The sequence below is a fragment of the Epargyreus clarus genome, unplaced genomic scaffold, assembly GCF_041222505.1.
Source record: "Epargyreus clarus isolate Ecla_fem2 unplaced genomic scaffold, WU_Ecla_fem_2.2 ptg000024l, whole genome shotgun sequence".
Classification (NCBI taxonomy): domain Eukaryota; kingdom Metazoa; phylum Arthropoda; class Insecta; order Lepidoptera; family Hesperiidae; genus Epargyreus; species Epargyreus clarus.
Genome location: NW_027332231.1, coordinates 11702017 through 11715606, shown reverse-complemented (window position 1 = coordinate 11715606; position 13590 = coordinate 11702017). Strand labels below are relative to the sequence as shown.

Sequence of the window (13590 nt, the reverse complement as noted above, 5' to 3'; positions counted from 1 at the left end):
AAAGGATGAATTGATGAATTCATAATTATATTATTGATGAATTAATATAATTATGAATAGAATTAAAATTAAGATGAAATATAGAATAAAGCATCTAGTGTGAGAACATCTTGAGACAGCTCAATCCTGCTGTCGAATGTGATTGAATTCATCGCGCTAATAGCCCGGGACTCAATTGGTTATCGTTGTGCGCGCTTGTGCAACTCGTATCGTACCGGAAGACCCATATTTGTCCGGATTATATTCAGATAACTCAGTAACCCGCTAACAATATCAGCTACTACACTTACACACGGACGGGAGAACTGATTTCGATATAGACGGCCCATTCATCGATGCCAAAAGTGACAAATATTCGAAAAAAGTTGCTGTGATTGGTTTTAACGTTTTGGTGTAAAAAGTGAACAATGTAAAGATGAAGCCGGAAAAGGTGAAACGGAAAATATCAACTGAATGTGTAGTGGAAAGTTCTTGTTGTAGGAAACTTTCAGTGTTTGCCTGCGTGTGCGCAGTTTTGTCGTTATTCGTGCATACGTACAATTACGTGGGAAATGTGGAGCTTAAAGAAGTTCTGGATAAGGAAGCTAGAAGTTTAATGAAAAGCGTCATGCAGGATCACTTAGAAGAAACTATCGAGGCTTATTTGAGTAAAGCAACGGAGCCTACGCCAAGAAGACTGAAAAGGGATGCAATGCTGGTACTGGTAGAAATTTAGCCGTAAAATTGGCAATATGTCGTTTTATATAATATTTTTGTATGTATGAAGTAAAAAACGCGATTTTAGCACCTCAAATTATCGCGTGCTGTAACCCTATTCCTACCTAAAAGGACAAGGGATATAAGGAGGGATCTATTTCAGATTGAAACAAGTATATTTTGCGCAGAATTAGTCGACATAACCATTCATCACAGCATAGAAGTCTACTGCTAAACATAGTACTCCCTTATAAATGAATAAATAAAGCAAAAATATCCTGCTACTTATCGTCTGCATTAAGCCCCGTACTCATCTACGAAATCCCTGAGAAGAGAAGGAGTGGTCCTATCTGGGGATAATATTGTACAACAAATTAATCACTATTTTAATTTAACAGTTTCTCTTGTACCATACTAATTATTTTTTTATTGTACCATTGTGTTATTTACCATAACCACAAAATCCAAAAGAATTCCGATTTCTTAAGAATAAAAAAATCAATCTACCAGATGTCCTATCAAAATTATTGTTTATCCAGCAACTTTATTTCCTCTCAACCCAAAACAACATTGTTAATTATGATTGACCTTTGATTTTTTGAGTGGAAACCACTGAGGAGCACTTGGCTTGGCACCGAAGTCTATTTCCAGCTCCATTTTGCTCTCCACATAAAGCACACTTCTTGCACTTTTTCTTCTTATGCATTGTATTTGTTTAGCCTATTATCTTCAAACACTATATCACCGATAACCACAAGTCTTCTCGTAAGACAAGTTTAGGGCATAGTTGATCGCGTTGGTCAAGTGCGGATTTCAAGACTTTACATACTTTTGAGATTTTTTTACAGAACTCTCGATCATGTAGGTTTTCTCAGGATGTTTTACTTCATTGTTAAAACAAGGAATAATATAATTTGTAATATTTGTTTAAGTCAAAGTCATCAAATGCTTTCAATATCAACTGAATAAAATTCACTACACGATTCAATTTACGGTAAACCTATGAAGACGCTGAATTTCTGGAATAGGAATCTACCTGAGGTCAATAACTGATAAGTTATCCCCAAGGACATAAGCGTTATAACCCGTCACATATCATTGCTCTACACATAATATGTTTACTTAGTCCAACTAAATAAACAAATCTTTGATTTTGAACTTACATCTCTTTTTTGGTATTATATGCAACATAAAAGTAATTGGGCTTTTCTAGCGGTCAATATTGGCGATCCTTGAAATTGGCTAAACTGGTATTGATAAAACTTTCACGCAAATAAAATTTTAATTCAGAAACCGTCACCAGTTCAAGAAGACAACACAGTGGCACCCCACGTGGAGTTCTTCAACCCTAAGATGAGAGCAGAGCTGGAAGAGAAGGATGCTGCGGAGATGCGGAAAACTGGCGCTAAGGGTCCAGCGCCAGGTGGTGACACTTGGGTGTGGCTTACCAGCTATTCAAGAGTTCCTGTAAGTGACTAATGAGAATTATAAATACGTTTTACAATTTAACACTTTTATAATCTGAAGAAAATTATAACGATATTTAATATTAAGTGCCTAAAATTTGATTCAGATGTGTTGTATCAGAATTTTCTTCTTTGCTTTTTAGTAAGTAGATGATTTATGATTTTGATGGTAAGATAAGTAGTCAATATTGCTCATAGACATCTATAATTAATTCCAAATACGATTGAACTTCTTAAGTCAATCACAGATGCGATCGATGCAAAACCAAATGTATCAAAAATCTAAATTTGAAAATTTGTAATAACAAACATTCTTAAATTTGGATATTTGGTGGGCAAAATATCTAATTGATTTACTATTTATTTACTGATAAGGGGCACAATTATTGTCTTACCATAACTTGAAAATTAATATTGGTCATAATTATGTAGATACTGTAAAAACTACACAGGAAACAATGCGACAAAAATTAATTATTTTTTATGGCTTCAACTCTAGTCATATATAATGTACTGGGATAATCCGGATTTAAGTTAAATATAAAAGAATGTGTGCTACAATGTGCTACAAATAAGCACGTTGTTCTGTTTGTAATCAGATCAATCGACACATATATTTTTGCCTAGCCCTGATTTCTTGTTTAAAGAGTAACAAGGCAAAAATTGAAATACTTCTAGTTCTTCTCTGTCTTTTTGTTCTGCTACTTTAGCATAATTTCTTCGTTCAATGCTACGATAAGTAATAATAAGACCTGATTTTTAAAACCTAAATTGAAACACAGACTACACGAAAAGAACTGGAAAGATGGCCTCCTGACTTAAAAATATGATCTATGACGCCCCTGAGATGCCAGATCTAACGGCTTCTCGCATAATAAAAAACACGAGTATGTAAACGTGCATTCACGGACGGACAAACACAGATGCAGTCAGTTTTTTGTTTAACCTTTACATAACCTTTGAACCTTTTGCTATATTTTCGCAGTACAATGTCGTGCAAGGTTTCTGCAAAGCCACCCAGAAGTACTGCCCGCCTGGTGTCCAAGGGCCAAAGGGTCCGACCGGTCTACCCGGACCTAAGGGTGATAGAGGCGACGCTGGAGCACCTGGTACGCCCGGACACGCGGGGCTTAGAGGACCACCAGGTCCCAAAGGTATATAAAAGTCAGAGGATTAAAATATTTTTTTATTAACTGAAAAATATTTATAATTATAATTAAACTTATAGAAAATTAAATATAATAAAATAAACTATAAGTAAATATAAAACAACTTATTTACAACATTTACATATATACAAAAATGAAAAACAAAAATATAAAAACAAAAACACTACCATAAAAAATTGTCACCATCACTGCCTTTGGGCAAGGTTCCCAAGACGTTGGCAGCATTTCCTCTCTGAATTGCTATACCAATTCTTTGAGCAAAATAGTCAGAGGAACAGTTAAACTTTCAGTAAAGTAGGATTTAATGTAACTTTTAAAATATCGTATACCTTCATTATACCGAAAAAAATGAAGATGATTAACAGATAATAATGTACAGTGAGCAATGGATCTTGAAACAAAATACGATTTTCCCAAACTACGTAGATACGCACTAAGAAAGGATATTTTATCATAGCATATGATATACATAAATAAGGGGAAGATAATATTTTAAGCTTATAGTGGTAATTGTAATTTGTTTTAATATACGAGTATTAATTTTAACTGTGATCTAATCCACAACTTCATTCGATTCGTAGGAGAACGAGGCTTTTCTGGTAATCCTGGCCTCGATGGCAGAGATGGTGTGCCAGGAGAACCAGGTCTGGATGGACTGTCAGGTAGAAACGGTGCTGATGGTGCCCCGGGCATGGACGGCCGTGACGGTATCCCTGGCAAGGATGGTAGCCCAGGGAAAAATGGGAAGGATGGAAAAGATGGTAAGAGATAATTTAAATAAGGTTACTAAACAGTACAAGAAAAAGAATATTAGAAGCTACTGTTTTAGGACCGATATAGAAGAATGTGTAATTAAGCAGATTCAAATCTTTGTAAATTTATAGCGTAGGTAAACATTGCCAAGGAGACGACATGGTTGCTAAGTACAAGTTGATAGACTTCACATACTCGTAGAAACTTTATAGAAAATTCCCAACGATGTGTGTTTTGTCGCAACGTTTTCCTTTAATGTTGAAGACATGTTAATCAGTTATATTTATTTAAATCGTCCTCTTATATTTCAAAATTGAATCTTTAGACTTTGTAGCATTTCACTTCTTCACTTCACAACTTCATACTACTGAAATATCAGTGGCCAAAGGTCATCAGCCAAAAAAAATGACTTAATGAATCCAGGCAGACCAGGAGCTCAAGGCCCACCAGGCATCCGTGGTCCAAAGGGCGATCGTGGACCTATAGGCCCTAAGGGACAACGTGGTAATGACGGGCGCGATGGCGCAGCCGGCAGACCTGGTCTCTCCATCTACAACTACACCAAAGAAAATCAGCTGTTCATACCACCGAGCTTTGCACGTAAGTGGAATTTGGAAATTATATTTTTGCTCTGGTTTTTTTGGTTGGTTTTCTGGTGTTTCTTTGTTGCGTTTATGATTCTTTGAAGAGATTAAGCCTTTAAATAATAACATTTTGCACGACTCATGATGCGAAGCATCAGAGAGTGCTTTACGATCGAAAATTTTTTTCGCTTCATTTTGGCGGCTATTTTTATTATTATAGCCTTGATAGTTCACGGAATCAAGATATTTTGCATACTATTGTCGAGATAATTTAATGGAGATTAATTCCATACTTTTTAAAAATTGATTTACTGCAATAGAATTGGAAAAAACACCAAAATAGGTCAAAAAAATTCCTGTCCGTCATGTGTGAAACCTGAAAACACTGTAACTTGTGAAAAAATCCATCATTTGAGTTAAAAAAATTTTTAAAAATTCTAATCGACGATTGTAGGTCACTGAATGCGAATGATTAATTAATTCAGTGTCGTTTAATTGCAATTAATAAAAATATGGATGGTGATATACATATGTACATTTATTATATATATATGTACATTTATTTTATTATATTGTGACTTTTTATTGATGACATTCAACGAACTTCTCCATGTGCTAATAAATATTTTCTCAGAAAAAGAAGACCTTTTTACTTCTTTAAAATCGTTCACCGAAATATTAGCCAAACTGCCAAAAAAGAAACAAATCATCTAATTCATCTCGATATTCAAACATTTCTTTTTCTAGTAAATAGTAAATAGCTACGTACATTTTAATATATTTTACTTGCAGTGGATAACCCAAGACTCATAGTCCGGGAAGGGGACACAATGCGCATGGACTGTAACCCCAAAGGATTTCCAGAACCCACCATCGAGTGGCGCAGAGCTGACGGTACTCCTATCATTCAGGTAGAATTACATATTTAACTTAAACACCCTTTTTAGGCTTCCGTACTCAAAAGGTAAAAACGGAACCCTATTAGCTTCCGCTATCTGTACGTCTGTCTCAGGGCTCTATCTATGTTCATATATGATAACTATGTAACAGAAATCAATAGATCATGATGAAAGGCGATCATGATGAATAAAATCCTTTTGATTTAAATCGGATAAGAAGTCGGATAAAAGCGTAGCTATTTCTGAATACTAAGTAAAAAATCGAGGGTAGAATGTCTTCCTTACCACACTTTTCAGATCAGATCATAACAGCACATGAAATACTTAGTAGGGTGCCATCAACTACTGTATGATTTGTTGACAAGCGTTCATATTATTCAGTTACCACTTAACATCATCTAGATCTCATACCAAAAACATGAACTGCATCAGTGATTACATTACTTTATATAACTTACATTACATTTTGATCTTCCAGGGTTCGTGGCGCGATGCGTCAGTCAGCGGTCACGTCCTCAACATCCCAAACGTGTCTCGCTGGCATACTGGCAAATACGTGTGTCTGGCCAACAATGGTATGCTGCCACCTGCCAACCAGACCACTGACGTAGAGGTGCATTGTATGTATCTTAGTAGAACATAACAACATAACATACATAACCGGTATATTTTAGCTCTTTTCAAATTTCTCTGTATAAACGATTTTTGTAATGAATATCGTACTGGTTTCCCTGAGATGCAGTGGTTTGAAATAGATATACAGTTTAATCTTGTCAACAATCAAATAAAAATTTAATAATTACGCTCAAAAAATTGAACTTAAATTGAAATTGAAATTAATTGAATTAATTGAAATTGAAAATAATTATTTCAAAATAATTTCCATCCATCCATGAGCCTCCCCTAATTGGCGCCATCCAAACGGTGGAACCCTTTGAAACTAGCGGTTTTACAACGTCCTCTTCAGGTCGTCGGTTCACATGATCGAGGGGCGACATGTATTCATTTTGTCTAAGCGTGGTTGGCACTTGAGGACCTTTCGTGCCATTCAGTCATCGGTCCTACGAGCGATATGACCGACCCATTGCCACTTCAGGTCGCTAATTTTGAGAGCTATGTCAGCAAGCTTATTTCGCCAAAAAAATCTAAGCTCAATATTTTACTTTACAGTCAGCCCTTACATAAGGGTACCAAATAATGTGGTCTACGTGTTCAACAAAACAGCCAAGATCGAATGTGAGGTACGAAAAATTTTGTGAACAACTAAATAAAATTGTTATGTATATTGTTAACCTACTTATTAACACACAGCTTATATTATTTTACTAAAATTAACCCAAGTGCAGTCACGCACGCACGCATGTTCACTGAAACTTAACTGTGCATTTTAAAATAAGTGTGAGTTATGTATAAAAATATAAATGTAATGTAATTTTGATACCGCAGTCTATTAATAACTTATAGTCTAGTCAGTAAGAAGGAAAAAAGACTTGGAAGAAAGGTGGCCTCAGCGGTTACTCCTGATGGTCACAAATTTGGATTTTTCATCAGAGTACAAACCTAATCAACATATTATTGTAGGGCAAACATCCTCACTGACTGACTATTAGTTTCTAGCACGTAAGTAAGTACGCAAACACGCACACACACAAACATACATGCATGCGCACACGCCCACATACACACATTCACGTACACACACGCGCTGACGCACACTCATTCACACACGACTTTAACTGGAAAATGTGTTAAACTTAACTAAAGAAATATTTTATTTTCTCTCAGGTCCAAGCCTGGCCAGAACCAGTCCTCGCCTGGGAGTGCGACGGCGTTACCATCGAAGGTCCTCGGTACAAAACCGAGGTGGCCACCACGGGAGACCCCTGGCGGTGGATCATGAGGCTGGAGGTCCCCGGGATAAGGGAACATGACCTGAGGCAGTACAGTTGTGTCGCGAAGAACGAGCTCAATAACCAAACTGTGAAGGGACATATTCGGTTAATGTGTATGTTCGACATTGTTGTTTTTTATGTAATAAAAGTAGCAGTTATTAGCGTGGCGGTTGCTAGCGCAACTGCTGATGTCAATACAGTGACACACACACACACACGTTAACACCGGCGTATTAGTGAACACCATATAGATCAGGAGGGCTACATTAAGTCGATCCCAGAGGACAGCTCCTGTCAGTAGTAAGATGAAATTCATCGATACAGTTAATGCTCGAATCGGCCACATCCACTAAATACAATACGGCGCTATGCTACTGTTGTAAGGAAAGTTATAAAATAATTCTACTGCCTAGAAATATATGAGTATTGCAATTATGACCCAAGTTTTAACTATGGTACGAGTACTTTCACACTTTCTGTTATGAGTCTTTTCAATTTAACATTGGCATGTTGCTGACTGGCATAGACACGTATTAGACACATTATACATAATTTCAGATCCAGGACCCAACCAGCACACTCAAGTCCAACAGCCCATGGAGTACGGCTCCCGGCCGCCGACCCTCACGTCATATGAAGAACTGTGTCACGTGCAGCGCTGCCCGTCCTGCCCGCGCTGCGACCGCGCGCTGCTGCTCATCTCCTCTATGAACTCCACTACTGGGTATAAGCCCAGGCGGAATACCAGTGAGTTTTGTTTGGAGAAAGGGTACAGGAAAAATAGCATATTTCGATGCATGGAAGCGCGTATTTAGACGCGTAGGCTTTTGAGTATTTGCAGTCATTAAGCAAATTATCGACTGCACCAGACCTTCCATAATTTTATTCTGCACATGACCGTCGCATAATTATCAATTACAATTAATATTCATAAATTTTAGATTTAAACCTAAATGCCTTGCTTGGGAAACTGGATTCCTCCACACGGCCATAATTGTTCTAGATTTGTTGGATAATTATCACCAATAGCTAATTTGAAATACATTCCGTTAATGTTGAGGATTTAATTAACATCCCATGGAAGAACGTTCAACACACCACCACCTTTACTGTAAGAAAAAGTTTCCTGAATTAGTTTGTAATTTTTTCAGCCAAATATTGCAAAGATTTGTGCTCTCTTCTTGACGATGTGACTTCTACACAGACGTGTGTATGTAACTGGATGCTATGGAGCATCCAGTACAAATGGAACCTTTATGATAGGAAAATAACATATTTTTAGGAAACAGAATTTGACCTTTATATTTCCAGATTGTCAACTGTATGCTATTGGTAAGCCAGTGTACCATCGCTACAAGGACGAGTTGTTCGGAGCGTGGTTAAGAGACTCGAATGCGTCTGAAAACCAGGTAGGAAATGAAACCATACTCATTCATTCATAGTTATTATCTATTTATTTGCATTCGTTTAGACGTTTAGGTATTTCTTTATCAAAATAAGATTTTTTATCAAAAGAAGGAATTTTTAACATCATAATTGGGTTATTCTGTAATTTAGATAGTGTTTTATAATATATATATTTAATCTCTAATTTATCAGAAAGAGAAGCTCTGGACGACTCAAGAAAATGATGTGGAGCGACTTCGGGAATACAGGACTAAATCCAGCTTCAAGGCAGACCACGTGGATGAATTCCATAAGCTTCAGAAACCTTTCTATGTAAGTGCAACAAAAAATATTTAATGTATCTGTACTTTCAAAATAATATCTTAATTTATTTGTCTATTATTTATCTATTGATGACTATCACTTACTAAAATAATCTTCGCAATAAGAGCTATTCTATTTTGTAAAAGATTGTAGGAGATTTATTGGCAACGTACACTGTAAAGTACTACGTACAACGTAAATTGTAAACGCGTATATTTATCTTCCTTAGTGTTTATAAAATGATAACTTAATATCTTTAGTAACTTTAAGGGATCAAGAACTTGTTTAATAAAGATTTTATTATAAATATTTCCCTTCATCAATAAGCACGAAGTGTGTTTCCAAATTCAGTTAAATATTTCCCTTCCCTGCCCTAAATAAAATCTTAACCCATATACAAACCAGGGCAACGGCCACATAGTGTACAGCGGGTCGTTCTTCTACCAAGCCAACGAGTCCGGGAACCCCGGGGACATCATCCGGTACGACCTCACGCAGAGCAGGATCAAATCGGTCCACTTGCCACACGCTGATGGCAGGCTGTACACCTCTCAGCATAATCAGGTGATTACAATTTTACTTAGCTGCATCAATCCTTATAAAAGGTTTTCAAGGTGATAGAACCCTTTGTGGTTCGACTCCAGCGGCACCTTCGCCATACCAATTTTTTTTATTGTTTTACCTAACAATTGGGCAGACGTGCTATTTAATGGAAAGTAGTCAACGCCGCCTATGGACATTTGCAACATCAGAGGAGTCGCCAATGCATCGCCGGCTTTGTATGAGAACCCTCTTTGCACCTTTTTTGAAGAGCCCCCATGTCATACCGCTCCAGGTATACCTCACGAGGAAGCTCATTCCACATATTTATATTCCACATATTTATCCATATCTTATAAGACACAACAGCATTAGGCGCTCCTGGGTTATAGTTTGAGGGGTGGGGTAAAATTAGCCCCCAGTAAAGACGCATTACCAAAAAAAATATTTTAGTTTTTTTTTTATTTATTCATTCATTTGTATAATAACGTTTGTAGACCTAGAATGTGTGAAATAAATTTTATTTAATACTTTAGGTCGACTTCAGCGCAGACGATAATGGCTTATGGGCCATTTATTCTATCGAAGGATCTAACAATACAGCTGTTGCTAAGGTAAGGCTTAATTAGAATTACATATATCCGACCATAATGATCATATAATGCTTGGCACAAATATCAGCTTTTGAATAAAATATTAAATCAATTGAAATCTTATATATAAAATTCTCGTGTCACAATGTTAGTTACCGTACTCCTCCGAACCGGCTTTATCTATTTTCACCAAATTTTATATGCATATTCAGTAGGCCTTAGAATCGGCTACTATCTATTTTTCATACCCCTAAGTGATAAGGTTGTTCACCTTTAATATTTTTTTATATGCAAACAGGTTTGCCGGCTCAGCTAGTATACTTATAAGTGTTTGTTTTTTTTAACGCATCTCTTACCTATTTTCATTTCAGCTAAGTTTCGACCCAAACAAGGACGATCTGAACATTGATTATATCTGGAATATTTCGTTAAATCACAAACAAGTAAGTAATATATTCTCAGCACACGCGTAAAAACGAGTGCACTAACACCCAAACACAAAACAGACACATATACTGTATATGTGTGTATATGATATACATAATATTATGAGACAACCATATAAATTCCTCAGAAATGGCAACATATCTGTGAGCGGCTTAAGGCAAAACATGTTCTATTTAAAACTGGTTATAAATATCCCAGGGTTGCCCTGGTTAAAAATTTCAAATCTAATTTTTATATAAGCCGAGTGATTATTTTATAAATTTCTGTTGCTTCTCATATTTTTTTATTATCTGATGTAATTTTACTAACTATTCATATTATTTTGTAGGTAGGTGAAATGTTCATAGTATGTGGCGTGCTATATGCCTTGGAGTCGGCAACGGAGCGCGACAGCAAGGTGACGGTGGCCATCGATCTGTACCAGAGCAAGCCAGTGGAAGTCGCGCTGCAGTTCACCAACCCCTTCAGGAAGACCACACAGCTGGGATACGACCACACCCATAAGGTATAATACTGATTTGGTAAAGGAGGACTCCCGTAGTTGCAGTTCAGAGCCAATGTGCAGAGAGATGACGAGAAATTGATAGCATGATTAACATACTAGTGGCGCCATCTCTTGACGACTTACGGAAAGTAACCGCAACTAAAGTTCCCGCGTTACTTTTCATCGGGATATTTTAAAAAGATAAGATGTCTTGCTTACTCCTCATTATCGGCATCCACAAAATTTTAATTTAATATTAAGAATACCTTCCTTAATTTTAATTAATTAATTATTTGTTTTAGGAACTCTACTCCTGGGATCGTGGCAACCAACTTACTTACCCCGTACGATACAATGAATTACCCAGTCGCTAAAATAGGCCGAAATTAAGATTCTCAAGTGTGAGGGAGACCATATTTACGACGCCAATGATAATTTTCCATGGCGTCGTAGATAAGGTCTTATAATAAGAAATTCAAATTTTATACAAACCCTTCAAGTATCGAATACTACGCGGAGTTGGTTTCCTCTTTTGTGTATAGGAGTAAATAGGTACATAAACTTGTCGAAATAAATATGACGGATTATTTATTTATTCCTTCATGAAACGGAAATAACGAGCGAATAGAAATGCCGTCATTTTTTTTAATCTGTAATAAACACAAAGACAATGTTTTATATCCATTTTGAAACTTAAAATAAGTATTCATATTTTTCAACGCTCAATATTCGATGAATACATTTTTAGATTTTCTTTTTATATTGATAACAAGAAACATTTTAAATTGTACACATTTAATTTATTTTGCATTTTTGTATCAGTGGGGTATGTTTTAATAATTATTAAATAAGTGAATCTTTTCAATGTTTGCATTTTTATTAATAATTTCACACATGTACAGAATTAATGTAACAAATCTGATAATACTATAAGCGCCATCTATTAGAATTCTTATAAACTCCGCGACTCCGGTGCACTATAATCACATAATGTATAAACACTTAATGTGAAAAAAATATATCACATTAACCATGTGTAAGTAATGATAGACCTATTTATACACTTAGAAAAATAATTGTAATATCGTTATCGTTTTTGTAACAATACTGCAAGCTCGGGACTTCTGTTATACCAACGCCATCTATTGTAATTCTGACATACTTTTATGAAATCTGCAATACATTTCAACTATTTAGTGTAAACTTAGCTCAATAGATGGCGCTTCACCCTTAACTTACGATACCGACGTTAGATGGCGTTAGTAATAGTAGCGGTACGATCCGGTGCAATTAACCTGTTTATAAAAGCTAATTTAGGGAACAAAATAACATGAGATGTACCGATAACGCAAAGTAATTTGTTTTAAGTTCAGATGGTTACTGCTTTTGCTATCTTTAGTGGTCCGTTCATCAAGCGCAATTAAAGCAATAATTTTCTAATAACTGTCAAGTTATTAGTATGATTAATCATTATCGACTTGCGCAATGGAATACTTAATAGGTACGTTATTTTATTCTATTTGAACTACAATGACTTGTACCATTTTAACATAAAATAATCATTATAACTGTAAGCGCCGGCATTACCATAAACCTATACTAAAAATTTAATTAAAAATTAATGCGATCTTGAGCGCCGCACGTCAACCGAAGCACCATTAAAAGTGAGTACGTAAGCAGTCAAACGGCTGTATTCGAAATTGGAACGCAAACGCACCGAATGGCAGCGTTCAAAGCGCTGGGGGCCGTTTAGTGTCCCATCTAGACCCCCCTCATTTTTCGCCACAATAGCTGGCAATACATTCCGTGACTTGGCAAAACTCGTACAGAACTTGGCCCCCAGTGCGCGATCAATACTTGCGCATAGCGCCATCTACCCGCCATCGCGCAGCCAAATTGCAGTTTAATAGTTCATTAGATCCAGCAAAAATGGCGGGGACACAGTTTAAATTCGGCACGCGCTATCGATTCGCGACCACTTTTCTAACTACGTAGGTATTCACAGGATTGTTATAGACATTTCAACTGTTATAGCCTGAAAGGTATTGCTTTTTGTTATTCAATATTCATCTAACAAAAAAAATGTTTTAATAATAATAATTTACATGTACTACGTGTTATTATTTCTTGACAAGTTTTGGTATCGTATGTACTATTTAAAGTAGACTCATTAGCACCTTATTTATACATGAAAGGCGTTCCAAATTCTTTAATTGTTCACAAAATCCAATCTTTGATAGCTGTTTAAAATATATACCTACCTAAATTATCAGTACGAAAATAACCTTATTTCGCTCTGCATAGATAATCAAGGAAAAAGTGAACCCTCCTAAGCAAATATTTGAATTCAATCAACG

At 36.2% G+C, this 13590-nt stretch overlaps 1 protein-coding gene across 1 annotated transcript; it reads left to right on the top strand.

Moving 5' to 3' along the window:
- Positions 1 to 243: 243 nt before the first annotated feature.
- LOC140752411 (uncharacterized) lies at positions 244 to 11644 on the top strand. Its single transcript, XM_073086697.1, has 17 exons — positions 244 to 697; positions 1987 to 2163; positions 3148 to 3316; positions 3913 to 4092; positions 4508 to 4684; positions 5461 to 5579; positions 6046 to 6187; positions 6738 to 6808; positions 7353 to 7572; positions 8018 to 8206; positions 8771 to 8868; positions 9059 to 9178; positions 9575 to 9733; positions 10246 to 10323; positions 10674 to 10745; positions 11078 to 11254; positions 11536 to 11644. The coding sequence occupies exons 1-17, from the start codon at positions 416 to 418 to the stop codon at positions 11605 to 11607; spliced, it is 2502 nt and encodes an 833-aa protein (XP_072942798.1). The 5' UTR covers positions 244 to 415; the 3' UTR covers positions 11608 to 11644.
- The last annotated feature ends 1946 nt before the right edge of the window (positions 11645 to 13590 follow it).